This window comes from Osmia bicornis, chromosome 3, assembly GCF_907164935.1.
Source record: "Osmia bicornis bicornis chromosome 3, iOsmBic2.1, whole genome shotgun sequence".
Lineage (NCBI taxonomy): Eukaryota > Metazoa > Arthropoda > Insecta > Hymenoptera > Megachilidae > Osmia > Osmia bicornis.
In genome coordinates this window covers 1306069-1333680 of record NC_060218.1, presented here as the reverse complement: position 1 = coordinate 1333680, position 27612 = coordinate 1306069, and the positions used below count along the sequence as shown (strand labels likewise).

The 27612-nt window shown below is 41.7% G+C and overlaps 2 protein-coding genes across 9 annotated transcripts; one reads left to right on the top strand and one right to left on the bottom strand.

Moving 5' to 3' along the window:
- Positions 1-536: 536 nt before the first annotated feature.
- On the bottom strand, positions 537-27584 carry LOC114872656 (LIM/homeobox protein Awh-like). Of its 8 annotated transcripts, XR_006829279.1 has the most exons (7): positions 17516-17712; positions 13497-13780; positions 10578-10795; positions 10213-10461; positions 9823-9993; positions 1522-1721; positions 537-760 (listed from the first exon to the last, which is right to left on the bottom strand). XR_006829279.1 is itself a non-coding variant. In XM_029180084.2 (6 exons), exons 1-6 carry the CDS (start codon positions 17519-17521, stop codon positions 4176-4178), a joined length of 942 nt encoding a protein of 313 aa, XP_029035917.1. In that variant the 5' UTR covers positions 17522-17712; the 3' UTR covers positions 4126-4175. The 8 variants fall into 8 exon arrangements, 7 of the variants coding, with proteins under 7 accessions (XP_029035917.1, XP_029035918.1, XP_029035914.1 ...); XM_029180084.2 differs by lacking the exons at positions 537-760; positions 1522-1721 and adding an exon at positions 4126-4189; XM_029180085.2 differs by lacking the exons at positions 537-760; positions 1522-1721; positions 17516-17712 and adding exons at positions 8302-9593; positions 25445-25518.
- Positions 860-7529, top strand: LOC114872658 (LIM/homeobox protein Awh-like). The gene is made up of 4 exons (XM_029180089.2): positions 860-941; positions 3200-3525; positions 6596-7050; positions 7321-7529. The coding sequence occupies exons 1-4, from the start codon at positions 936-938 to the stop codon at positions 7527-7529; spliced, it is 996 nt and encodes a 331-aa protein (XP_029035922.1). The 5' UTR covers positions 860-935.
- Positions 27585-27612: the final 28 nt, after the last annotated feature.

The following is a 27612-nucleotide window of genomic DNA, read 5'->3' as shown; positions in this document are numbered from 1 at the left end:
GATCGATAATTCTTCAATAATAATGACAATCACATAACTGTGTGTTAATCAAAATGACAAAATGCCAAGTTACAATAAGTGCCTGATAGTTCCCTGCATTTAAAGCTCTAAGGATGGACCCTTTAAGAAACAGGGAGTTATCAAGCATCAATGGCACGAGTGCCTTCTCCACAATTCCCTCGACATTCATCGACTGTTCGTTTGTTTATATGACACAATTATATATACACCACCAGCAGGGACTTATACATATGACATAAAATTAGGGAGCGTTTCCCGTATTTAATTTTTAATAATTACCGAGTTAGAAGAGCATCTTCAAGCGCGATCCAGGGTGAGACTTGCTCCCACCTATGTAACCCCCGGAACTCGTAGAGCCGCTGGTTGCAGCGGCGCATACGAGCACGGAAAATGGGCGTGGTGGAGTAGGGCGGAGCATCGAAGGGTCTTCGTCCTGAAAAGTGTCGTTCCTGTGCCAACTAGCGCCACCAACAACCCCGAGTCAACTCGAGTCACGCAACACCGTTCCCCACCACTAAGTGTACAGCGCAACAACCCGTGTTCACACGAAAACGAGCCAGCTGCATATATCCGACAGTCTATACACCACGAAGAAACCTTTCAACGGTGTGAGTGATCCCAGTCGACGATTGCAGCCGCGTGGTAGGGGCAGAATCGAGGATGCCAGTCTTCCCCGGGCCACGGATCCGAACAGGGTGTTTTCCGATCGCCTACGCTCTTTTTTTTTTTTAATCTGCTCCTGGAAATTATTATGAGTTATGAGTTTTGCGATGTTTCTTAACCAAGTGTTGTGAAGTACGGTTCTTGCAGACGAGGACGCTTTCGCGCACGTGTGTCTGTTTGGACTACTTTTTATATTTCGCTCTTTGTAAAATGAAGAATTTGTGATCAGAAGATTGCGAGATCGAGGAAAAATGAAGGTGAGCGCAACGGGGTGGTTTTTAATTAACAAGCGTCGTGGAACTTTGCGTTTCTTAATCCTTGAACAACGGAACCCGAGTCAATGGTGACTCAAACTTACAGAACGTGTATAAGGATATTAACTTAAAATTAAATGTATAATTTTTTTAATAAAAACGTTTCATATACTGGAAAAATATTTTTTAAGGAAACAATAATACGATATACGTAATTTGATTAAAATTGGGGCTCTCTCCATGGTCCGTCGTCCAAGGGTTAACAAACGGTTCGCGATAACTTTCTATTTATCGAACGTGAGAAATTAAATAAAAGTGCTATTTTTGTCTACAATTTTACACGCTTCATTAATGACCCATCGATAAACCGTTCAATTGTTTGCTGACAAAGATAGCACGCTTTCGTGGACGCACGGAATGTGTAAACAGGTGTGATATGTTTGCTTGGAGGAAAAAAATGGTATTTTAAAATTCGCGGTGTTTTGGTTGTGAAATATTAAAAAATATTCGCTTGTAACAGTTTAGAGAAAGAGTTCGGTTTTAGGGTGGAGGATAATTTTGAAATATCACGAAAATTATTTACGATGGCTGGTGAAACGTATAAGGGCGATAAATCAGCCGGAATGGTGGTCGCTCGTGCCATTAAACGTCCATCGGTGTAGCGAAGTGACGAATCGGATGTGTACGAGGAACTTCGGTGTCCGGTAGTCGGGTAGTAAAGCCCGTTTGACCTCTTCACCCGTGCATTTCTTACTTTGTCAGCTCATCTCCGTCGCCCTCCAACTGTTCGCCAAGAAAAAATGACTCCTATTATTCTTTCTTAACTACTCGCTGATTGCATTCTTCAACCCGTCGAACCGATTGAAAAATTCCTTCGCTCTTTCCACGAAAACCTTCACGAATTCGAGAAACAGATAACTCATTTTGAATTCAAGTGATGAATTGCGAGTAATCATCAAATATTATCATTTGAAATACGGCGTGTCGAGTAAAATTAGGTAGTCAAGTTTTTGAACGAAAGAATTTTGTATGATTGCGAAAGAAAAGTGTAATATTTGAGGAAGGGAAATAAATTATTCTTAGCGGTCCAAACGGGTTGAAAAATTGAAACCTATAATACAACGCTAAAACAACAAAATTAAATAAAATTAACCCATAAGGGTTGCAAAACTTAAATCTACGAAACAACGCTGGAATTACAAAAATTACAAAATTAAATAAATTTAATTTTGCCTAAAATTATGCTTACAAATTTCATGTGTGAAAATAAAAAATTCTCAATGATGCCGAAAATATTCTGAGTGGTATTCGAATTAATTTTGATGGAGCATTATTGGTCACGCTTGACCAGACGATCTTCCATTGGTATCGAGCGAAGGAACGGCCACAATGTACCCATCGACGGTATTAATCGAGTGGCTCGCTTTCCGAGGGAAGATCGAAATGCCAGAAGGTATAAATCACAGGTGGGAAGTTTAAGTTTGCCTTCGGCAGATCATAAATCAATGACCGTCCAGTTAAAGGTGAAATGATTACCGGCCGACGGAAGGAGGCGCGATAAGGAGAGAAGATGAAGACGGAACGAAACAGGGACCGTAACGTCTACGAAATTGGCTGTCGTCGATGTTGTCTTTCTTGATGTGTCGGTTGTGCAACGGATCTCTCTTTTCCTGCATATTCCATCGATTCGTATGTAAATTCGTCGATTGGGGATGAAATTTATGATTGCAAACCTTTCGATGCCATTTTTTTAATTATCGTTCTTATTTGCATATCAAAATATCGACGGTAGACAAAGAATCCTCGATATTTTTCAAATCTGAAAAATACGTCTGCCGATGACCGGATGGTGCGGCAAAGAATAACCTTTGTGCTTTACTCGTGTACCAATTAATATTATCGGCTCGAAACTGGCTATGCTCGCGTGTGTAGTGGTACAGGTGTGCGTTAGAGCACGTGTACCGAGACGGAGATAAGAAAAAGTTGCATACAGATCAGATACACATTATCTTCGGGTTTATCTGGACGCACTGACAATGACTTTCTCTCCCCTCTGGACACAGTCGTGGTTGGAGAAAAAAAAGAGATCATCATCTGCATCGTGTCGTTGGATCATCAATTAATTAGGGGGAATTAATCGTGGTTGATGATAGATAACTTTCATGTCCATACGACTGGACGTTGACATTGTTACAATAATTAGAATTATTTTTCAAAATAATGTAAGTAATTTATATAAAATGACCGCGATTTTGTTGCAGACTGAGGTGGAAACGGATCCAGAGTGCCCTGACAGTATCCTCTGTCCAAACAACAACAATAATAACACTACTACTAACAATAATAATAACGTGACGAATAACAAGAAGATTGGTACAACCATTGGCAGCAACGATGCCCACGATGGAATGGAAATGGATTGCGGTGGTTGCGGGGAAAGCGTTCGTGAACGCACTGTCCTCTGTGTAGGGGGTCGTACCTGGCATTCCAGGTGCCTCAAGTGTTGCGCCTGTGCAAGACCCTTGCACGATCAGCACTCCTGTTTCCTTCGGGGGATGCGACTTTACTGCAGGCACGACTACGCCTTGTAAGTACAAGTGATTTCTATTTCCAAGGTCGGATTCCCCGTGCCAAGGTTCAATCCTCGCCACACATATTTATTCGTTGAACGAGACCAATCAGGGAGTCTGATATACTTTTTTCGAATTATTCGTACATCTTGGTGCAGTTTCTGTAGAGTCTAGGGAAATCTTAGGGAAATTTTAATTTAGAGCTTCCTAACGTTACCGCAAAGTCGATTTTCTCAAAAACAAAGCCACAAATGAAAAAAAATTCTTCCATATTTTTTTCCTTAGTAATGGTAGTAATAGAATTTCTCTTCGAAGTTATGTTTCTTTAACAGTGATAGAAATAATGGTACTAGACGATCGGACACGACAGTTGTCTCGATAATCTAAAAGCAACACGAGGGATTATCGATGAGTTCAATAATATTCTGAGACACCCCACTGGTATGTAACCGGTGAGTAAAGCCGAGCTTAAGAGGACGTATCTCGACTACTACCGCAGGAGCTCCTGGAAAGGGCGATCATTTATTCGACTTACGGGACAGTTCTCGCGGAGTATGCTGACACTAGCATAACTGATATCTTCGGACACCCTGTCGAGCAGTCACTTTGAAAAGATTCTACGAACAGCTCCCTCGGGATCGATCTGGATTATAACCTCGTGACTTCGCTAAAATGCTCCTCCTACGGCAAACAACAAATGTCCCTAAAAGTTACTAGAAATCATTACAGTCACCATTACCTTATTGTAGGATTTCTATATAAAAATGTATAAATTTAAAGAAAAGATTAATTTACACAAGCATCTACTGGCTTGCTTATCCTAATACCAATCGATGCCATCACTTCAAATCGTGTAACAGCGAAAGCGTTAATATTTCCATTTGAAATATAAAAGTTTCTTGACAGCAGCTTGCTAAATTCTTAAAAACAATTCCAACTGAAAGAGGATTCCGCTTTCGAGTCACGTGGCGGATATTCCTTGAGATGAACAGATATCTGTACACGCGTAATCGACGTACAGGCTTCGTGTTAGAGATTCGCCAGTGGGTGATTAATGTCTTCCGATGTAGTCTTCTCGGTTCAGTCCCCTCTACCCTCCTACACCTTCTTCTTCTTCTTTGGACCTCACGTACAGTCGGCTATTCACGTCAACGGGCATACGTGTACCATGCATGCTCACGCGTGAGCTGCGAGTCACGTTGTGACGTTGAAGCTGGCCCGATGCACGAATAAAGGACATCTCAACTGACTTTTTCTCGCGGTTACAGAACCCTCGAGGGGAAAAGGGAGAACACGTTTCGAGCGTTTCTGCTTTTTCAATCGACGGGCGCCGCCTTGGGTCTAAATCTTGTTAAACGCATAGATCAATTCTGTGACACGGTACAATATAATAAAAATTAACTGTTCATTTTTTTTTTTTATATTGTACCCTAATATTTTTTCACTCAGAATGTTTTAAAGAATTGATATGTGTATAATTCCATTTGAAAAAATATAGATGGTCTTGAAATCTCATTAGAACATCATATATCAACACCTGATACAATTTTTTCACTCTATTTTTCACATCTATTAACCCAGACTCCGCTGTTCAAGGGTTAAAATGCTCTAACTTTATTCCAAGTATTTTTTAAAATAAAATCATGCATAATGGAGATACTTAGGTGTTTCGATTTAAATACTCCACCCCCTGTCTCGTTAAAGGTCGAACGGGGTGTTTCATAATTTTGTCCACCAGCGTAGCGTAAAATTAGTGTGGAGAAGAAAACACAGGTGCCGAGTCACCAGTAAAGGCAACCAGTGTTCTAAGGAATTCGCCTCGTAAGGCAGCCTCGTAGGTCGGTGCTTTTCACTCGGGTGCCTTTTAAATTAATAAATATTCACCGACACTGTCCTCCTACGGTCAGAAAAAGAGCAGAAATCGCTCTATTAGTCCGAGCCGAGGTCCGAAATTCCGGTTCTCTTAATTCAGTGTGGCCGAACCTCGCGATGTGGTTCGAATCCGGTCGCCGCTTTATCTTCCCCGTCTTAATGGCACTTAAATGCGAAAAATACTTTGAACTTGGCGGGGTAATCTGCATTCCCCAGGGAGGAAGGATATTTTCTTCGATTTTCATCGAACTTTCTATCCGTATCTGAGATCGCGGTCTCGAACGCAGCCGAGACGTCGAAGAGACTTTATGGTAGTCGGATGGTGCAGAGGTCGGATACCGGCCAACTTAATCCCTGCTTGACTTATAGGGCCCGCCTATGTGGAAGAACAAATGAATAAATTAGGGCGGGGTCGATTGGTAGCCGATGTACGGCCCTGAAGATTTATAGACACCCAATACCAACCAGTTCTCCGCTGCTTGTTATACCGTCTACCCTTCTCTTTTCTCGGTTATACGATGTAAACGCGGCAGAAGAGGAAAGGGTGGCGCTACTATTTATGCTAATGACACCTCCACGGACCCTGTTACCTTCCACTTCGTCCTTTTTTCGACTGTACCAATTTTCTAGGAGTATCCGAGCTTCCGTTTCGTGCAAAACAGTCCTTGAAGAGTAACACGAGCAACATGCTCCTAGGCGTGCCCGAAAATATCCGATGCGACGCCGATGACGATGCAACTCCTCGCCAACTAATCCTTCCGTGGCTTACCATATTTTTCCATACAATAACCAAACCCTCGAACCGTTTATTCTTTTTCTCCTCTCTGACTTTCAGTTACAAATAGTCCTCCTTGTTATTTCGAGGCTAGATTGTAGGAGTTGGTATTTGGACCTGGCGGTGATTCACAAATTTTAGGAAATTAAGGCGCGTTTAATTCTTCCTGGGTCGGTATGAAATCAAAGGCCACGAGTCATTTGTTGGCCGGGGGGGAACGGGACAGAGACGTCGAGATAATCTGGACGTAATCTGTTGGGCGAATCGCGAGAAGCCGATTCCGGTGGTTCGCGCCCCCGAAGTGGTCGAAAGGACATCGAGCGGTAGAGTAGTATGTTAATGAGGACAGGTCCAGTGGATTCCCTCGCGTGCACGGAGGTCCTCAATGAATCTAAAATAGCATCCTTCTGTTTCAAGTTTCCTTATTTTCGACCTTCCAGAACCTTTGGCGCCAAGTGTGCGAAGTGTGGTCGCAGCGTGGGCGCCGGTGACTGGGTCAGAAGAGCCCGAGAGAGGGTTTATCATTTGGCCTGCTTCGCCTGTGACGCCTGTTCGAGACAATTGTCGACGGGCGAGCAATTCGCCCTTCTGGATGCACGGTTGCTGTGCAAGGCTCATTATCTGGACGTGGTGGAGGGAAATAATACCTCGTCTTCGGAAGACTGTGACTCCGAGCACGGTGGCAAGGGCAGCAAGACGAAGAGGGTCAGGACAACCTTCACCGAGGAACAACTGTCCGTTTTACAAGCTAACTTTCAGTTGGATAGTAACCCCGACGGACAGGACCTCGAGAGGATAGCTCATGTCACGGGCCTCAGCAAAAGGGTCACCCAAGTCTGGTTTCAGAACTCGAGGGCCAGGCAGAAGAAACATAGCGGAAAGATTAAGACGCAGAGTGAGTGTATGAACATTCATTGGTTGAAATTCAATTTTCGTAAGTCCAATTAATAGAAAATTTTATAAATATTTATAATTATTTGGAATTTCTTAATTTTTAAATCATCTTATGTCCCTTTCATTGATCAGCATATTTGAATTTCTTTTAGTGCTTAAAATTTTCTTAAATTTCCATATAAAGATATCTACGTAGTACCTCTTCGATATTTCACACTTTGAATAATATCCCCGTAGATATATCATTAAGAAGATTTAATTCCATGCCCAGTGCACCATTCGCCACCGATGCAGCATCATCCAGGAGAGTTTTATCCCTCTGGAGTGAACATGGTGGGCGCCTATTTGGGTGGATATCAGGGTGGTAGCGCAGGAAGCGAAAGTCCTGGGAGTCCATTGACACCGCTCACCCCCTTAACGCCCTTAACCCCCACCACGCCGAATCACCTTCAGACCCAGTTCTGTCATCAAACGGGGTAATTTTATTTGAAAATTACAAATATCATCGTTAAAAAAAACTCCAACACGCTGTGAGATCCTAAGTTCTCAAGGAGGGATAAAATTCAATTTATTTACAATTTATTTTATTACTTGAAACCCTCCTTGGATTCTGGGATAAAGAAACCTGGTATTTCGAATGGTTCTCTGTTTTTCTGTATATACCAAAAAGGACTGTTTCGAAAATGGAGCGAGAAGCAAAGGTGATAATATATATAGGATAAATTCCGTGGTGTTTTATTTATTCCGTTTTCATTCTAATAGCTTGTAGTTTATATCTCAACTTGATTTCCACGTTAAAGTGCAATCAGATCAAAAAGGAATTTCTACATTTTCCAAAACATTTATAAACAGATCACCATAGATTCTAAACCATCTGTTTCTTATAGTAGATTTTAATTTTCAAATGAAATTGTACATAGACATATCCTGTAGCTTTTGTATATAAATTATAAGGAAATCGTGCATGAATATTTGATATCGCCCTTGTATTGTACACCCACTTCCGCAATACTGTAAACCGTACTGTTATTAATAAAAATGTCTTTTACTGTTAAATCGTATCATTTTTCATTGTTCAACCCATAACTCACATTAATATAAATAATAAAATTATATTTTTAATAGGAATTTAATCAAATCAACTTTTTAAAAAAGGTAAGAATATTAAAAAAAGTTGTAAGTTATGTGCAACATATTTTATATTGTATATATATATATATATATACTTAGTTTACAATATTTACATCACAGTACATGTATATTAAATAATGATCCTTTCACGATTACACAATTATCTAAATACTGTAAAAGATACTTTCATTCGGAACATTGCTTTTGGATGTTCTTCGTAATCCACTGACGTAAGAATTTATCGAGCGGCCATATTTTTTATTTTTAGGTAAAATATTAATTTTTCGATTGGCTAATTCGATCAGCGTTTCAGAAAATTTAAAATATTTGAAATTGCAATTCAAATTGCACGCGTTTTCTTTTGTTTCGAAATTAACCAATCAGAGAGCTAAAATTTTATTGAAACAATATGGCAGCCTCCATATGTTATTACGTCACCGCGCTAATCTTATTCGAACCTGATTACATCAGGATATTTCGCAAAATTAATGAAAGTGGAATATTTTGTAAGCGAAAATTATATTTATCGCTTCATTACCACCACGAAAGACGTCTGCTTGCATTTTATACAATGTCGGACTCCATTAACCCTTTCCAATTAAATTTACTAAAATTTTTTAATCCTACCGTAAAAAATTAAAAAATTTAGCACAAAACATTCGAATGGCCTTCACTCATGAAATTTCAACAAACAATTCAAGAATTTATTTACTAATCTCAAAAATTAATTCTCAGAAAGGGTTAATTTCAATCGAGTCAAAACAACGAATCGATCTCCGTCGATCGATTATTAAAAAATCAAGTGAAAAAGGATTTGCAACTCACTTCCGGTGCACGCGTATTTCTTCATGCGTAACATGGAATGTTAAATGTACTCACTCATTCATAATAAGCTTAACATCAAGCGCAAGATAAAGCTGTACTGTCGACCAGTCTTGAAATTTGCTGTCTCTAAGTTCTGCTGGAAATGTTAATTAACATGTTGGGCGGATTTGTAAACCATCGGATTTTTACGTTCATAGAAACGGGTCAATCTATCAAATAAATACTTATCTCGTCAAGTACGTATCCGCTGAACGTTTCACAAACGCTATACTTAACTTAAAGATACTTAAACCGACGGAAACTATCAACTTTGTACATGCTCTATGCGTTTTATATTAATCATAAACGGGACGGTTCTAACGTGAGTTCTGTCACCGTGGAATAAAACGCGTTCACCGAGAAAGATTCATGAAACCCAAAAATAAAAACCTTAACGCTAAGATGATGAGTATTTACAATACAGCTAATCCAGTAACGACGATTAAACCTCGTTCGGCATCGACAACATCATCGAATCCTGCGACAGTTCGTCCATTGATTGTTCCGAGCCTGAAGACAGAGTTGACGGAGTTGCGATAGAGAGTAGACCTTTTCAAAGCAAAACTTTGGTTTCTCTTTTTTCGTAATTTTTCATATTTAAGATATTAGCAAGAACTCCAACTCCGTTAAGTATCGTTAACTTAAGACTTAACTTAAGAATAAATAATATAAAATAAATAATCCAATTTTATCGGAGGAACCCTAAGACTCTTCGAAACCCTGATTTATTGTTAAATTAATAAATAACATCGTAATGATTGATTTGAAAGATTCTTACCGTGGTTATGATAAATGGAAGGCGTAGGACTTTTGCACACCGGACTCAGTTGCGGCTGTTGCTGGGTATGATGGTGTTGTTGTTGATGTTGGAAAGAATAGGTCAAATGTAAATTGATGTGCCGACCGAAATCGCCCGTGGACGTTGTCGAATTCGGAGGTGATTGATGAACTATAACAGTAAACGTTTCCTTGTTTCCGCCGTACTGCTATAGGTAAACTTTCAGCGTTCTAATTGGTCGATTGTCACGGCGAATCCAAGATAAAGGAAAGCGCGCGCGATTTGAAACGCACTTTCGAAAATTTTTATTTTGACTAGTAAAATGAAAGTTGAATGTAGATATTAAGTATGCGATATAAAATTATTAAAAGAAACAAAGGCAAGAAGTACCATGTTGCCCTTTCGTTTTGCCCGTGTGCAGATGCTTCTTCTGCCTTGCCCTAGAATTCTGGAACCAAACCTGCGTAACTCTTTTGCTGAGTCCCGTAACATGTGCTATCCTCTCGAGATCTTGACCGTCCGGATTGCTGTCCAGTTGAAAATTCGCCTGAAGAACCGATAGTTGTTCCTCGGTGAAGGTGGTTCTCACTCTCTTCGCCTTGTTACCGCTTTTGTGGCCGCTCTCCGAGTCACCGCCTTCTGCGAAAGTGCCAATTAGGGGTGCCCTATCCTCCGCTTCCTTCTCGATTCTAATATACCCTCCAATCTTAAATGTAAACCACCACCCGGAATTACGCGCAATTTAATAGTCTCACCATCGGAAGAGGTGTTGTTGCCTTCGACGACGTCCAGGTAGTGAGCTTTGCACAACAATCGGGCATCCAGAAGAGCGAATTGCTCTCCAGTGGACAATTGTCTCGAACAGGCGTCGCAGGCAAAACAAGCTAAATGATAAACCCTTTCCCTGGCTCTTCTGACCCAATCACCGGCGCCGACGCTACGGCCACATTTTGCGCACTTCGCTCCGAAGGTTCTGCCAACAGAAAATAATAATGTCAGAAAAAAAAACTAACAAGCTATCGTCCTATTCGCAGCGAAAGGGTTAACCGTATCAATAGATGTTCGTATCGATAAAGCTGCACGGTTTTTCCATCCGTAATCTTAATGATTAACGACGGCTTGGCATGCCGGGAAATCCGCGGCGATCGTAAAGAATTCTCAAGCACGCAACACGCGTGACCACCTGCTGCAATGGCGCCAATAAATTGAACGGAGGAAGCCCGCAGAAGGATTTAGTCTCCACGGCATCCTCTCATCTAACAAATGCATCCGCAGCGACCGGTAAAAAGCATTCAACGCTGGTACACGCATTTAGGTGTCGATAAGCCTCGCCCCTGGAGAAAAACGCAACTCCTCGCGGATTTCTTCGACGATCAATAGGCTTACGAGGCTGAGATATTAATTTGTTGATGTCACGATGATTCACGGTTAAGGAAGAAGTTAGGTTGCTGGACGAAGACATTACCATTCGCCAGATGGACATCTTTACTTAGAATCTAATTTTGGGTCGCAGAAGGGATCGTAATAAATGTTACCATTTTGATTTCACAAAGAGTACTCGAAGAAATAGTTGGTACTTCCCATGAGAGAGTGGTTCGCCACGCTCTTAGATAACGCGTCGTGCACGAACGAACGTTTACCTAGAACCAGCCAGCCTGTACCAGTCCTTCTTCTGACAAATAAATGAGTCCTGGACCTCGAAGCGCGAGCCGAGCAGTGTGTTCGCGTGTATGTAAACTCACGCAGCCAGTGCGCCAGCGAAGAGGACACTGGGATAAAAGGAGCAAAAGGAGAAACCGACTGACATTGCGAGATAAGGAAGAGGGGAAAGGAGGTTCTTGATTTTCAAGAATTAGTGATATTTCAAAAGATTTCAGACTTTTAGAGTGCGAATAAAATTTACAATTACTTTTTTAACATATTCGAACTGATTTTTAACCAAATCACTTATCACTAATAACAAGTGGAAGAAATGGCGGCAAATTTAAATCGGTTATTTGTCATCGAATCGTTAGAAACGAAATCTTCTAAATCCTTTCTCATTTTCGAACAAAGTCTAATCGAAATCAGTCTTAAGGTAAGTCAAAGGTAGTGTTGGGTGAAAAAGCTGGGAGCTAGGCCGTTGTAAACGGTAGCCGTGTAACGGCAAGACACGAGCATGCTACACGACACATGCACGCTCTGCCAGATGAATGGCTCGACGAACGGTGGGTGTTATGGTTGCACAGAGAGAGAGTCCTAAGGAGCGACCAGGAGGAGGATCGGTTGCTAAACGACAAGCAGAAGCACGACGGTGTGTGACTTCACGGCTGGGTCCGGTGTGGTCGGTTGTGTGCTGCTGCGACCGGTAATTAAACAACGACTAGTGGCCATTAGCCCATTATCATATTCATGAACACGGAAAGTGCATCCCGATTCCTCGTCCGGTTCCTACGGCAACGATCCACCTAGCTGTTTATACAGGCTGTGTTTGCAAACCCCTTCGTCCCTCTGCATCCATCGGGAAGATATCTTATGGGGCCACGCGACTACCCTGGTGGCCCCACCACCCCATACCACTGAAAGTATCAGACGCCTAGATCCACGACTAGCAATACTAGTTGTTTCCTTGCGTTTCAGGATTAAGAGGGCATTCCTTGCACGGTCCAGACATATTTCCACCATTTACTTCCAGCCTACGTACTAATGGAGCTAATTGTTTCGTATGAAACTTCTTGCATACGTATTTTAGGTAGGAAAAATGGTAACAAAAAGGCGTTCGCAGGGGAATCGCGTTGGCGACGGTCAGAAAACGAGTGCATTTTAATCCTATTGTCTCTTAGCAAAGTATTAATCCACGGTGGTTGCAAGAGTTTTCTCGCCCACATAAATCTCTAGGAAGGGATTTGAATGTTAAGCGACGGACTACGAGATTCCTTTATTAAAATCCTGTTCTTAAAAACAACGAAAATTAATCTCTACTAGAAGCTTCTTATCTCAATTTTCTTTTTGAATTTTATAAAGAGTAACAACACCTCAAACAGTATTAATCAGTCTATCAATGGTATTAATTAGATCATATTGATGGTGTCCTCGATTCTTGCCGCAACGGTATAGTTTCTCGATCATTTATCACGCGGTCCGAAGCGTAGATCCAAAAAGTGGCTTCGTTTCTTTTTCAAGTCGCTTGTCGACGGGTCTACGGTTCATGGATCCTGTCGACCAGGTCATCGTAAGGCAGCATTACGAGGCGAAAAGTACCAGTCAAAAATGTTACACGGCGAATTCCTGAGGACCTCCCGCGTATACACCAACTTTGACTCTTCAAAGACATTCTATCCTCGGAGAACGTTCGTGTCATTGCGAAATGTCAATTTACAAGACAAAAATAATACAATTTCAGTTCGACGAAATTAAAATAATACATACATTATCTTAGAACTGCTAGACCACTGTTAAATGATAGAAAATCAAATCGGTTATTTCTTATCAAAATGTTAAAAATAAAAATGTTCTGAATTTCTCCTTATCGTATATTATGACCCGAGTTTATATTCAGGTCCCGAAATGACGGGTACCCAAAGAAATTTACATGCTGAACAAAGTTTTGGGATACTGCCCGAACTCGGATAAAATTCCCGACCCGACTCCATCCCGAGATGACTAATAATGAAATAAATGAGTGTGTCACTCACAGAGCATAGTCGTGCCTGCAATAGAGTCTCATGCCCTTCAGGAAACAAGAATGTTGATCGTGCAGAGGCCTGGCACAGGCGAAACACCTTAAACACCTCGAGTGCCAAGTTCGGCCACCGACACATAAAACTGTACGCTCGCGAACTCGTTCTCCACAACCGCCGCACTCCATCCCGGTCGGTGACACTTCCGGTCCTATTAGGCTACCTGCGCTTTCGGCAACGGCCAGATTCGAACCGGTACCTTCGCATACGCCGTCGCTCGGCATGTCTTCCACTTCCGTCTGCAACAAAAACATCATAACATCGAACGTTTCGTTTTCTTTTTCGAAATAATTTTTAAATTTTTAAACGAAAGAGTTTCGCACGATCGTTCTGTATGCGAGGAAAAAAAAAGGATTCGGTAATAATTTAACAAAGTCAGGGCTTCCCATGTGCTGTATTGTGTCACCCTATCCCATATAGAATCTGTCGGATGTGCTTGACACGAAAGCTGTGGCGCGTTTGATAGATGCGTCTGTTCCGATCAATCTGTTTCAAAGTAGTTTGCTATGGTTGCTATTCAAGCATCTTTTCCTGTTCTTTCAAACCCGTCGATACGTTGCAAACTTTTCAATAACGATATATAAAATAACTAGATTCAATCCTCGGACGGCGGACCATGGAGAGAGCCCTGATTTTAATTAATTTTCACAGTGCCTTATATATTAATTTTATCGAAATAAAGTTCTAGGTATTAAAACTTTGCATTATTAATCATAGTCCTGATAGTATTCAGAGTTTCTTACAATTTTGTCCACCTTTTGAAAAATCCATCGAACCCTCATTTTCCTCAAACTCTCCGTCCATGTCTCGAGAGATCATGAAAATCACCGGAGATTCTAAGGATGAAAGGTAGAGCCGGCTAGGCAGCTGGTCAAGCGAAAAAGGGCACCACCCGTGGAACGTTACACGTATCCAGTCCTCTTCATCCCCCTTCTAAAATGGTGACACGTTATGCCCGTGACTTGGTGTACAGATGGCTTTGTTGTACACGCAAGCCCTTGCCACCGGTGTTAATATATGTGGCCTACCTCGAACCCACCCCTAACATCCCTTCTGTAGTCTCTTCTACGAGGACCGTGTACGCCAATGGGGCGAGTAAATGGGCATCCAAGGCGTCCAGCCGTTTCCGAACATCTCTGTCATTATGTCGGCGGCCTTGTTACAGTGACTGGTGTTGAATCCACCGTTACACCGACCACCATGTGGATTAAATGATTTTCGAACGAGGGAGGCGTGCCGGGTAAATAAACTCCTGCGGCGAACGGGGAGGGGTGGATTGTTCTTTTATCAATTGTTTGCCTCGTTCAAATGATCGGTTGTTGATAATGGATAAATTAGATAACGTTGAGATTGTACTGGTGATTAGGATATTTTATTCTGATTTGGAAAAAGGGAGGAGATAAAGAACTGGGGTTTGAGTTCCTATGAATATTTATTCCCTCAGAAGGGACAAATTTGGAAGCTTTTTAATTTAGATTTAGAAATAGAAACTTGAGTGCTAGTATTTATTACTTTTTTAAAACAAAAAATGATCTTCTCCAAATTTCATCCCCGCTCTCTCGCCCTCTTCCTAACACGCAGGAGAATAGGTACACGGTTTAGAACGTGCGAACATTTGGTTGGTTATGGTTGGTGGTTAACCATACGTCACAACGAGATCCACAATGGTGGCACACGGGAGTTACATAAAGGCATTGTAACGTAATACCTGCAGGCCCGTAGGTATGCCTACACCGAATGCGTGTGTTGTAAGATCCTCGTCATACAGGACCAGCCCCACGAGTTACCCTCCCATTTATACTCACCCTGAACTTTACGCGACCTGACAGGGGCGTGATTTTTGGGGTTTATTATGAGAATGATATCCAGGGAGCAGGGAACAGATTTCAGCCTTTTTAGGAGCAGAATATCAAAATTAAAAATTAATTGATACTCAATTGGAGATACGAAATTTGTTGAAATTGAATCTTGGTTTTAATAACTCTAGATCTTATTGTTAGACTAACACTAGAACTACCAAACCAGTCAAAATGACTGGTTTTAAGTTTCCTTGTTAAAATGTATGATGTCTATCATCGAAATAAAGAATGAATGTATATATTAAATTATGTTTATCCTGATACAAAATTATATTAAAATTGTGACTCTCTCCATGGCCCAACAGAAAGGGTTCATTCAGACATTTTTGCGAATCCAATGGAATTGATACCCATAATCTGATTTGTAAATCCTGACTCGTTCTTATTGCCATATTTACACAAAGGTAAATCGTTGAATGCATGGTCAAAGAGACATCCATAGAGTACACGCCTCTATTCAGAATGACCATGAGGCCCCATTGCTGCCTTTTCGAGTGGTTTCGGTTTCGATCCCCTTGTCGACGGAAAGGCACCACCGGGGTATGACTTTCAAACTTGAAAGCCTGTCGACGGGAGGTCCTGTGGGGGTCTCGCTATGGGGTTTCCTACGGTATTCGCGGCTTCGTGTCACTTTCCGGCTACGACACGGTGTCCATTGAAACCGATACTTCATCGTTCCCTTCCGACGCCTGTCTACCATCGTGCTAACATCGCTCGGTCTAGGTAATAACGACGACAAAGAGGGCAACTTTTGAAAATCCTCAACGAATTTCCCTACTCGGTTTCATTTAAAACTTATACAAATCTTATGGATAACATTCAATTCCAAGTTCAACATTTACACGAACCAATTAGAAAGGAACGCTTTGCAACCTGGATCCGAGAAGGTAGCTGCCTTACAAGTTCTCGTTAGAGGAATTTATTACTTCGATTAAAGCAACTCTGTTAATCATTGTTTCAATTAAACTCCGTTATTTATACCCATCTTCGCAAGATTCGCAAGAGAACCCCATTTGTAATTTAATTCTGTATTTGATTCTCGATTGATCCCGTTTGAATGTTAATTAAAGATACCAAGAGTTAAATGTTAAAGACAATTTTAAGAAACAATTTTACGAACAAAAGCGAGGAGAAAACCGAAGGCTCCAAGGATCGAAAGGGAAAAAAAGAAGAAAGATCAGCGAAGACTTCCTGGTGCGAACAAGAACGAGGGTCTTTCGTTCGTTTTCTTTCGCATCTTGCGGGCCCAGGTGACAAGTTGACAAAGTGGCCCGCTACGGGTATCCTTCTTTCACAGCCGAACGTTCGAAAGGGAATGGCGAAAATAATGCCTCGGTTTTTGTGTGTTTCCAGTGGCTTTTCGAGTGGCTGTGCCCACGAAGGGCACGAGCCTCTTCACGCCTTCGCCTTCCAACCAAGGATGAAACGATCCCCCGCAGGTACAATGGACAATCCGTTCAGGAGAACCACTCGAAATCTATTTAGATCGTCATCCGATTCCTGCTTTTTCCTTCGACACAATGTTCCTCCGCTTCTCCACCGTTTTGTTACATTGAATGGGCCAAAAGATTAGGAAGAAACTCCTCGCTAATAACGGTGTCGAAACCGATCGCGTTACTCGATTTAGCAGATCCATTCGACGGCGAAAACAGATTTCGCGTATTATAAAGTGGAATCAACCCGAGGGATTTCGAAGATTAATGCCGGGCCTGGTGTCCGAGGTAAAACGGATGATCCGGAATTACGATCTATGGGATCGGCGACAAATACTTGTCTATTTCAGCGTACGAAGATCCCGACAGGTTTCCGTCGTCGTATAACTTCGGATCAAGCTGATGCGCCATTTTGCGCCTTACACCGACAATTTACTGGACCACACACGCACTGTGGATGCCATCTTGTAAGATCCTTTCGCGTGGGACGTGAAATGATTTTACAGATACGTATGCTTTTGTGGGTATACTTTATAGTCCTTCTGTTAGAACTATTTCTCCCTTAAGATTTCGCGAGATTCCGGGATCGCAGCTGTCCGCCAACACTCGTCAGCCTCATCAAGACCCTTCGCCATGCATCTAAGATATTACCTTGTTTATAATTAAAAATAAAAACACTTACCTTCATGATTCTGTCGTCGCAGGAGTTGGGACACTTCCACACCGTTGGACGTTGGTTAAAGGATCTCTGTTTGTTGATTGATAGATATCGATCACACTCGTGTAATTTGTAGTCTCAAATACATCGTGAGGCAAATAAACGCGTTCACACGAGGCGCGGGCAAGCGACAGCTACGCCCGAGGAGCGCAGCATGGCTCGAGGACTCGGTGCGCTCGACGGTATAATGTAATTCCCGAGCGGGGCTACGGTACACGGCACACAGAACTGCCGCACCACGACCCGTTTCCTATCGTATCTCTCCGAAGTGGGCGTGGCCGAGAGCGCTCGGTAGGCGTGACCGTCGCGCCGTTTCCGATTGGCCTACCTCCCGACCCGCCTAACTTCGCGAAATTACTCGCGGCCACGAGGAGTACCGCGCGCACGCGCGCCTTCACTACCGCTCTATGAGCAATGCGACTCTTTTTTGATTGGTCGCGTTTCGTGCGTAGGATCATTCTCGAAAATCTTTCTCTTCAGACGCTTCGTACGATTTTTTTCGATAAAAAATAGATTTCTATTTGGCCGATTCAGAAATGTACTCGAACCAACGACATTGAGCTCTTCAGCGTGTTCTTATTCACGTGCGACGAATATAATAAATAACAATACGAGTCTGGGTACAGGTACAGGGTCTCGCATAACTTCACCCTATACCTGAACTGCCGCGGCGCGTCATTAAAATTATTTATGGGGAAATAAGAATCCGAAGCCTTTAAGTCGAGCTCTCGGAGGTTCGCATGGATACCCCTTGCTCGTTCCTCGTCCACTGCATCTCTTATCCTCGATCCCCTTTAGTCTGACACCGTCCTCGCCGGGCTTACGGGTTAGTTACCGTTAGTAGATTAAACTCACGCTTACTCGTATGTATGTTCAGTGCATAAGTTTGAACGCGTTTAGCCGGTAACGTATGCACACACCTGACTACGAAATCGCTAGATTTGTGGCGCGACCAGCTTTACGGTCAACAAATATACTCCACACCGAGATAGTTTTTCCAGCTTTCAACTGTGAAACAAGCAGGTGGATGATGTACGAGTTTTGGCTCGTTTATTTATTTCGTGTAGAAAATTTTATGCGATATGGTAAAATTCTTATGGTGGTGTACAGTATGGAGCATGGAGAGCTTTTCTAGGGAAAATGGTGATGTAAGGAAAATTAAAATTCAAATGTGAACGTTTCAAGATTCAAATTTAAAATCAAATAACTGCTATCGTGTGGACGGTAGTACCAACCTCTAAATTATTGCAAAGTGGCATATTACGCCACAGTACTTAAGTTTTCATCAAAAACAGAGGGTGATGAGAAGCAAACAGGGTGCTGTCCCTTGACGTCGATAATCCAATTTACCATGCGCCTCCGTTTATCCACGTGATTGAGGCAAGAGATATTTAGCCTATTGATCGTGTAATTATTCCCGAATCCGTGGGTAGTATGGGTCGGAGGGACCCGATCCGTGGCATGCGCACGGGTGAAGATGAAGAGGTAACGCCGTAGGAGGGAAAAAATAAAAAAGGAGAGAGAGAAAAAAAATAAGAAACCGAGGAAGGCGAGTGGCTCAGCTGGGGATTATTCCTGGTGCTTTTTCGTCGGTCGAGTTTCACTATCGGCCACCTGGCCGCATAGTTACACCTTGTAAATGACCGGTGTCTACCGATGCTAATAAACAGAAACGGACACGGTCCGTGGCGAGCTTGTGTATTTGCCAGAGATTAATCGACGCGGATTTGTCACGGACGTCGTTACGAGTTTGCCCGGTTCTATTTCAACTCGCCAACAACCAGCTCCGATCTACGAGCCGTTTCGACCGGAAACAGACTTTCTGTCGGTTCGCATTCATTTATTTACGATTGATTGTTCCAGCTTGGATTGATCATTTCTTCACTCTAAAGATGGCTCACCCGGATAGACCGCTCGATAATAGATCTTTCAACCCCTAGCAGAAACAAAAGTCGACTACTTGTGGATAATTTGCTCCTCGATCTCAAGCCACGCGAAAAATTGTACCGATTGATTTGACAAAAGGGCGCTAAACGCTCGTCGAGTACCGCAACAGTCTCTTTTGAAAAGCAGCGGGGTGCTAATTGCACTTTGACCGCGAGAAAACTGGCATTCAAATTTTCCCCAGAAACTATGGTACAGATGGACGCGTATACCCTCGGGCCGAAGAGAAACGTGGTCAAACAAGGATGTGGAAGGTTATTACACACAATAACAGGCTCGGGTATTGGTAACGAAGGATTCTAGCACGCTGTCAATTCGTTGTAACACGCAAAAAGGACACCGATGTTATTAATGCTCTCTCCACACTCGGCTACTCGAAAGCTAACGATTATTTACCTGGAAATATTTATATCTTATACTCCATACACACCTATTATCGCGGGTGTATGATAAATGCCTGGGTATGAAAAATCGATTTTATTGTCGGAACAAGCTTCGGTACCGATGCATTCCATCCGTCCGTTCGTCCGTTCCTCTGTCCGTCCGTCCGTCCGTGTACGCGCGTACATTTAACAGCTGCGTATGGTGGTCCATCGGTGATGGATACGCCTACTTTTGATATTTCGGTGATCAATAACGTTTCTCGGTGCCATTCGCGGCGAAGGAACATCCATTATTCACCCGCAGTCGCCGGTGAATAAATAATTTACCACGTCATACCAGCACCATCAGTGACTGACTTCGCACCGACGACTGGACCTGACCCTCTAACTCATCCAAAGATCATACAACATATCTGTGTTCGTTCGTTTGTTAACTCCTTCGTCTGTGTATTTAACCGTCTACAGTTCGTTTCAAATAAAAATTTCATTATTAAATTAATTGGATTTTTCTTTCATTCTTCCTATGCTGAGCCTAAGGCGTCTTATGACGCCTTCAGGTTATCCTATTCCACTATAAAAATATTTCACAGTAAATTTGAGCCAGGTTAACCTGAAAGACTGCCCCCAAGGACCGCTGCTTTTGCCATAAAACAGTCTCCAAGGTGGCCTTGTCCAAACTCTAGATTTACGCGTATTAAAAAGGAATTTACAATATTAATGAGCTGGTGATCTCTATTTTGAAAGCCTCCGCCCTAGACCGCAGCCTATCGCCCTAAAAAATAGACCAGAATCGTAAATATTGAAATACAGACGATAAAAAGAATGAACTTTTATAAACAACTAGGGAATGACGGTGTTCTGATATCTCGAGTATGGCAATTAAAATATATTAAAGACTACTTAATACCTTGCTGTACCCTACACGGACAGGAATGACCCACGTGTGCGTGAATCGTCGGGACGCGGATAGCAGTATTTCATATTTAATGCGAAACCGTAACTCGCCGCGGTTGCCGCTTCTTGTTGCCGTAACTCCTTCTTTTTTCGATTGATAATTTATTACGGGCCGCCATTGTCGGCCCACCGCGACAAGAATGCCTTTTTCGTATAGGAGAACGTGCCGATACGACCCGGTGCACAGCTAATATAAAATACTGGTCCGTGGTAGAAAATTTGACTTCGTATTCCAAGAATTATCACGCGCGTCGTCTTATGACGTCAGCCAGTCGACCATAAAGAATCCTAGTTACGGGCACTGAAAGTGCATCCAGAAAGGGAACGTTCAGGTAAATGGCTATAATTATCATTAACGGTCATAAGGTTAGCATCGCTTATGAAACTTCACTGTCAGCTCCTCTTCTCTGCCTGTGTAATACAGGGTCAGGTATATTTATCTATCAACGTTTCCGAGGCTAGTGCGTATTTCATTGGAAACATTTACGAGCAAAAACCTCTAACGGCGCCATTATAGATACCTCAATTTTTATTGCGCCAGGATCGTTTGCATAGCTGATTACGAAAGCTATCCTGAAGGCTGCTCCTTCGAAGATCGGTCACTCCGCGATGACAGCTTCCTGAACGAAGCTGCTCTCGCGAAGGAAAAGTTGCATGGAATTCGAATGGTTATAAAATAATACACGTGTTTTTCGCCACTCCAAAGTCCCCCACAGGGTATCCGGCTTTGAAAGTTCATATATCAAACGCTTAGGAAAGGCGGCGACACATAAATACCGTACAGGGTATATAAAAGCCACCACCTCCGGAGGATATATCCCACTAGATAAAATATATTAACTCGGCTCGGGGCCCGCGTGGGTTTCAGGATTTTCGGGGACACTTCGCCTCTTCCCGTTTCTCCGTCTCCGTCCGTCCACAACACCCTATTCGTACCTTTCTTTGCTCCGGGAATGACTTATGACCGAGCGGCGTGCTTTAAGTCCTCCCCGCACGACTATCACGGGATTATAGTACCCACGTAACTATAATGATTCCTTTTTTTTTTTCTTATTTCTTATTTCTACCTCGCTCGCCGATAGAACTGAGAAAAAGAACAAATGGCGAGGTGAAACGAAGTTAGGAGAGGGGAATCAAAGGCACAGTTTGTGCTAACAGCGTTTGATCTCGCAGTTTGTCCCATGGGAGGTTAACAATGCCTTATGTCGGTCCTGTTTCGCACGTACAAGTTCCCGTTCCCTGTCCAAGGAGTTTCCAGGATAATCCGATCAGCCAGGGCCTCATTGTCGCGTACCATTTGTCGGCAAACGATCCAATTTCGTGCACAGTAATTTTCCACTGATTCTCTGCGAACGTGGAAATTGTTACCGATACGATTACCATTAACATAAGGGAGAGAGTGTTATTCCCATTTGGGCCTAAAAATTGTTAGAGGCCCGAACGGAACGGAATAACGATCCTCCGCGTAGCTCGAGGCGGCAATTAAAACCGTTTGTCGTTTCATCGGTGAAGATAAATTCATAAACGTGTCCACGGGTGTTGTAGGGCCGAACCAGCAGTCTTCGGTAGCCGGAGATGATGGACGCGCTTAGAGGCGAGCAGGAGGGCAAAAGATACCGAGAAGATCATACGCGTACGCCGATGTGAATAAGGTCCGAATAGCCGGGCCAATGATTTACATATCCGTACCGTTCGGCGTACTTTCTTTAAGAATCACTATAAATATGTCGAAGATGGTTTAATATGCGGTAGCCGTGTAATTTATAACAACTTATTAAATAAACGCCCCAGGCGTTTACTCTCGCAATCGCGATAAATATCGGCTACACAAATTTCTTTCCGAATCGACCGATTTTCCCGCCCTAAAATTAGGAATTTAAATTATTATAGAAAAGATCATGGTGATATAAAGGGTTCGGTTAAGATTAGGTTTCCAGGATAGAAAGCAAAGAAAATAAAACGTTAAAATTCAGGGGTGTGCAATCGTCTGCTTCGCGAAGCGCAATGCACGCGTTAAAAGACGCAGCCACGCGCCAAGATAAAGGATCCTGAGGGAGACTAAATAGTTTCCCATAGCCGCAGGCAGTGCACGATTGTGCATCGTACTGTGTTCGAAACGTTCTCACGTTCTCAACGTGCTGTTTTCGGATCGTCGCTTCTGATACGCGTGCAGTTTTCTGAACCGTTTAAATCCATAGAAAAAGCTTACTTTTGATTTCGTCTGTGCGATTCCATGGTGGTTCATCAAATAGATAGATATAGTTTCTATGAAACTATAGACGTTTTACTGTGTCCGTTTAATAAAATTCAAAATAAATAATACAATAATTCGCAAGACCACCCAGTGTAATTGAATGAAAAGATAAAAATTGAACGTAACTTTAGCTGTAAATTAATGCGATTCCAGCTTATTGTGCGACGTGCACGTGCATCGTAGCTCATCTACCTTGCTCGGCTCGGATATTTCGGGGCAACTTGTGTCTATCCCGTTGCACGTGTCAGACTGGAATGTAGGGCGTGAATTTACGTGTACGTACACCCACGCTCACGAGTCAGGATATAATAGTATCACCCCCTTAGTTAACATGCTTGTGTACACTGTACACGTTCCACCCTTCTCTGTTTTGACACGTAATTTTTTTCCAACAAATAAACACGTATGTCCGATTAAATTAACGACAGAGAATAAAAATTATAATTCTGAAGATTCATCAACCAAGTATTATCAAAAGTGTCAAGAGAATATTTTGAAGTTACGTCGAAGACAAACGCGTCTATTTAGTCAGATTTGATTAGTATAATTTTCCAATACGGTTACGGGGCGCGTAGAGGTCGGCTTTAATGTTAGACACATGTAACCCTCTTTGCACGTGTCATGTCGGCTAGTAAGGGCGTGAACTCACGTCCACGGGCGCCCACGCACGAAGGGAAGATAACCGTTGCGAGGTCACTCGACAGGACGAGCTCTCGCACAATTTTCCTCTCCCCATGTTGGAACGGCGATGTGTAACAACCCTTACCGACACGGCTCCCTCTCTCTCCCTCTGTTGGGGTTGCACAATCGCGCCCTGATTGATAATTTATACGGTGCGTGCAGGTTATTTGATTATCTGTCCCCCAGTTGGACCGCGCTCTTCTCCTTTCCTCCTTTCCTCCTTTCTATTATCTCCTACCACCTTCTATCTGTCTTTCTTCCTTTCTTCTTAACACTTTGGCCACTTGTCTTGCGGGAACGTAATCTATATTTCCGTAGACGTCTTAAAGACAATGAATCTTTGAAGTGGGTGTACTTATCTTTATCATTTTGCATTTCCGTCGACCGATTCAAGACAATTACGTATTTTTCTTCTGATTTCGAGACTGCGTAGATCCCCCACAGAGCAGAGGGCATATTATGGGGCAAAGAACACGAGGGTGGAAAGACAGGCAGGGGTTGACATGCGGGCGAAATCCGTAGCGTGACAGTGAATGAACCGAGCCGGGGGACTACATGGTGCGTTGATGACATAATTGGTATCATTCGGGATCTTCTTTTGAGGTAACCCATGCTACAGCCCCTTTACGGTCACAGATCTACAATACGCCTTCTACATCTGTACTTACGCTCCTATACACTCGCGGTTTCTATCAATACGTCAATATTCGCAACAGTTCAAGTGGAATGCGTAGAAAAGAATCTCTATTATTTCTTATTATTTCCCAGGACTTCTAAAATGCTTTGCAGTTTTTCATTATCATTGGTTCGCAGAAAAAATATACTAATTTATAAGAGCTTTAATTAAATTTTAAAGTGACTCAAAGAAATCAGTAATAATATGAAATATAGAAATTAGATCCTCTATCGAATACCACAAGTACTATTGTTTTAAATTCTTAATCAAAATGTTACAACTATTTAATTTGTGTAATGATTAATTAAATAAGTTAAAAATATTCTGCAAATCGAATTTTTCCAAATTTTTAAATTTTATATCACTGTGCGGTTTTTAATAGTGTTACTAACACCATCTAGCATTTACTCCTAAGTTTTGCTATTCCTTGCTAGATGGCGCTAGTAATATCTTCTATTGAATTGCGCGCCAATTCAGCAAAGCATTATTTTTATAATTTTCAGCAGTAGAAAATATATAAAATTGCATATTTCTTAATTGTCGATAATTTATAATATGTAACACGTTACAGCTTTTTAAATATTCGTCTTTTAATAAAAAAATACTGTTCCATTACGATATAATTAATTGTTTCAATTTACCTAATTACAATCGGGATTTGATTGCCGTAGGTTTCCTGGATTCCAAACAATCTAATTTCTTGCAATCTGTTTTGCAATAAGAATTACAAACAATATTATCTTCATCGTGTAAATGGAAAAAACAGTTCTCTTTCAAACCATCTCTTGAAATATCTATTTCTTTTGCTAGACTATTTCTTCTAATTGTTTTCTTCCCACGTGTTACATTAATAATTGTTGAATCTCCAGTTACCTTATTATTAACATTACCTTCCAATTTTTCATCCTTCATTAACTGTTCATCATCCAATTCGTCACTAACATTATTTTCAATGAAATTCTCGTCTCCTTTTTGATTTCTATCTAAACAACTATTAATACCTGTAGTTTGCTGGACATGTCCCACTGATTTGGAGTACTCTGCAGCTTCAAGAGGACCCACAACGTCTTCATTTTGCAAGACACTTGGTTTCTCCTTTGGTTTGGTCCGGGATCTGACTGAATTTCGCTCCAACCCAGCTGTATTTTTATTTTCTTCTTCATCAACCGTATGTCCTTTCACATTGCTTCGAATCTTTGCAACTGGATTCTTTGACCTATGGCGCCCTCCAATTCTTACCGGCAGCCTGGAGTGAGTGGATCCTTGGGATCGAATCTTTTTCTCCGTCGATAAGGTATAACTTTGACTCAAAGGTTCCTCTACCTTTGGTTTATCCAGTTTACGTTTCAAACATGCCATTGTTTTCTCCACAAAATTCATTCCAACTTTATTGTTGTCAGTAAGGTTCTCAACAACGTCCTCAGCCACATTATTAGAAGGAATATTCTGAATACTCCTTTGTTCCATTCGTTTTTTGGTTTTCGGATCAGTACTCCCACTTTTCGTCAAACGTTTTGTTTTCAAAGGCCATGAAGGTCTTTTAGTTTTCTTATCATTATCATCCTCCAGTGAAATAAATTCCCAGAAACTGTTTCTTATTTGATTTCCTTCATCTTTGACTACAGAGGGCGCTGTAGCTATATTGGACTCGTCTAAAATATCAGGTAAACTGTCTTTATCGACCGCACGATCAACAAATTGTTTAATTTTTTCTGTAGATCGACTGGGATTCGATATTTCTTCTTTGCTCGTCATACAGGCGGAATTTTGAAAAGTTTGAATGTCGTATTGGCTCTCTGCGTTTTCGTAAAATATTTTGGAAGTAGGTTGCGTTCTTTTTCGACGATCATTGGTCATTGTTTCCCTCGAATTATATCGAGAAGAATCATGAGAAACTTTGGTGCGGATATTTTCGTTATTATCTCTTTGCCAATGGTCTTTGTGACCGTTTAAATTTCGCGGGGTTTCTTTGAAATCTTCCGGGTAATCCATGAACCTACTTCCTCCTCTGTTATGAAACGTTTCTTGATCGTAAATTCCAAAATTATTTCTAGAGTAATTGAAACGAGGGAGTTGTGAATGATTTGCGAAATTATTTGAAATGTGCTCATAACGGTTAGTATTGTGACGCAATCTATCCGGTGTTATCCTTGAATTCATTCTAAAATCCCTATCTTCGTATGTAGAATATTCTTGCCAATGATTCTGCAGAACACACGAAGGACAAATTAATTCAGTGCCTTTAGTGCTTAAGTGGCGCGAGAATATAATAACGATAACGATTATTCCAATAATTGGAATTACTATGACTTTTTACCTTGTTGGTTTCAGCCTCTTCAGGCATAAAGTATAATTGTTCGTTATTTATCGTATTTTGTTCGTATTGTCCTCGAAATCTTTCTCCATTTCCTAATCTTTCCTCGCAACGAGATCTCCACTTTGCGTTTGCCCTCATTTTAGCAGATTTCGAAGAATAATACCGTGTAGCTTTTCTTAGAAGAGATGATACTGAGAGCCTAGCGTCACATCCGGTATCCGACAGTTCGACAATCCTTCTTGCATTCTTTAGATTGTTAGGAGAAATAGGTGGCACGTTATCCACGAAAAAGAAAAATGGATTTTCCGTGAAAGTACTCATATCGTACGCAATGTCAATCAATAGCTTCAAATATCATACTGTTTAATTTTAAATTCATGGAGACTTTGATTCATGATGTTGCAGAACTTTTATGGCGGGAAACAGTCGATTTTAAATATGTAACTTGAAATTTTGTAGTCTAATCAACTATATTTAATTACCGACATTTTTGTGACACGTTTTCAAGTGTTTTGACACGTATCAAAAAATTCATTATGATTGTTATTACACACCTAATTCATATAGCTTTGAAGCTGGCATAAAGCTATAGTTGATGTTCATTCGTTCATTAAAGGTTCCCTCCCGGATGTTGTCCTACCCTTTTTCCAGGAAAATTTTTGATAATCACTCGGAAGGCGGCGTTTGTGAGAGATAGCTCCTCTATATGCCCAAAACAACATTACAGTCAGTACAGCAGATTTCTCATACCATATTTTTCTCGACATTACAATCCTTTCATTCGTTTTTCTCGCTCCATTACATCTCCCTTTTAGTCGCCTTTTACGACAGGCAGGGATTACCGTGGCCGTA

What these genes read in the sequence shown, in the direction of transcription:
- LOC114872658 (XM_029180089.2), top strand. An exon ending in TGCAGGCACGACTACGCCTT is followed by an intron (nt 3,526 to 6,595) that starts GTAAGTACAAGT and finishes TCGACCTTCCAG; the next exon opens with AACCTTTGGCGCCAAGTGTG. An exon ending in CGGAAAGATTAAGACGCAGA is followed by an intron (nt 7,051 to 7,320) that starts GTGAGTGTATGA and finishes TTCCATGCCCAG; the next exon opens with TGCACCATTCGCCACCGATG.
- LOC114872656 (XM_029180078.2), bottom strand. Translation starts at nt 27,081, where the DNA reads ATGAGTACTTTCACGGAAAATCCATTTTTCTTTTTCGTGGATAACGTG. An exon ending in AAGAGGCTGAAACCAACAAG is followed by an intron (nt 26,649 to 26,760) that starts GTAAAAAGTCAT and finishes TGTGTTCTGCAG; the next exon opens with AATCATTGGCAAGAATATTC.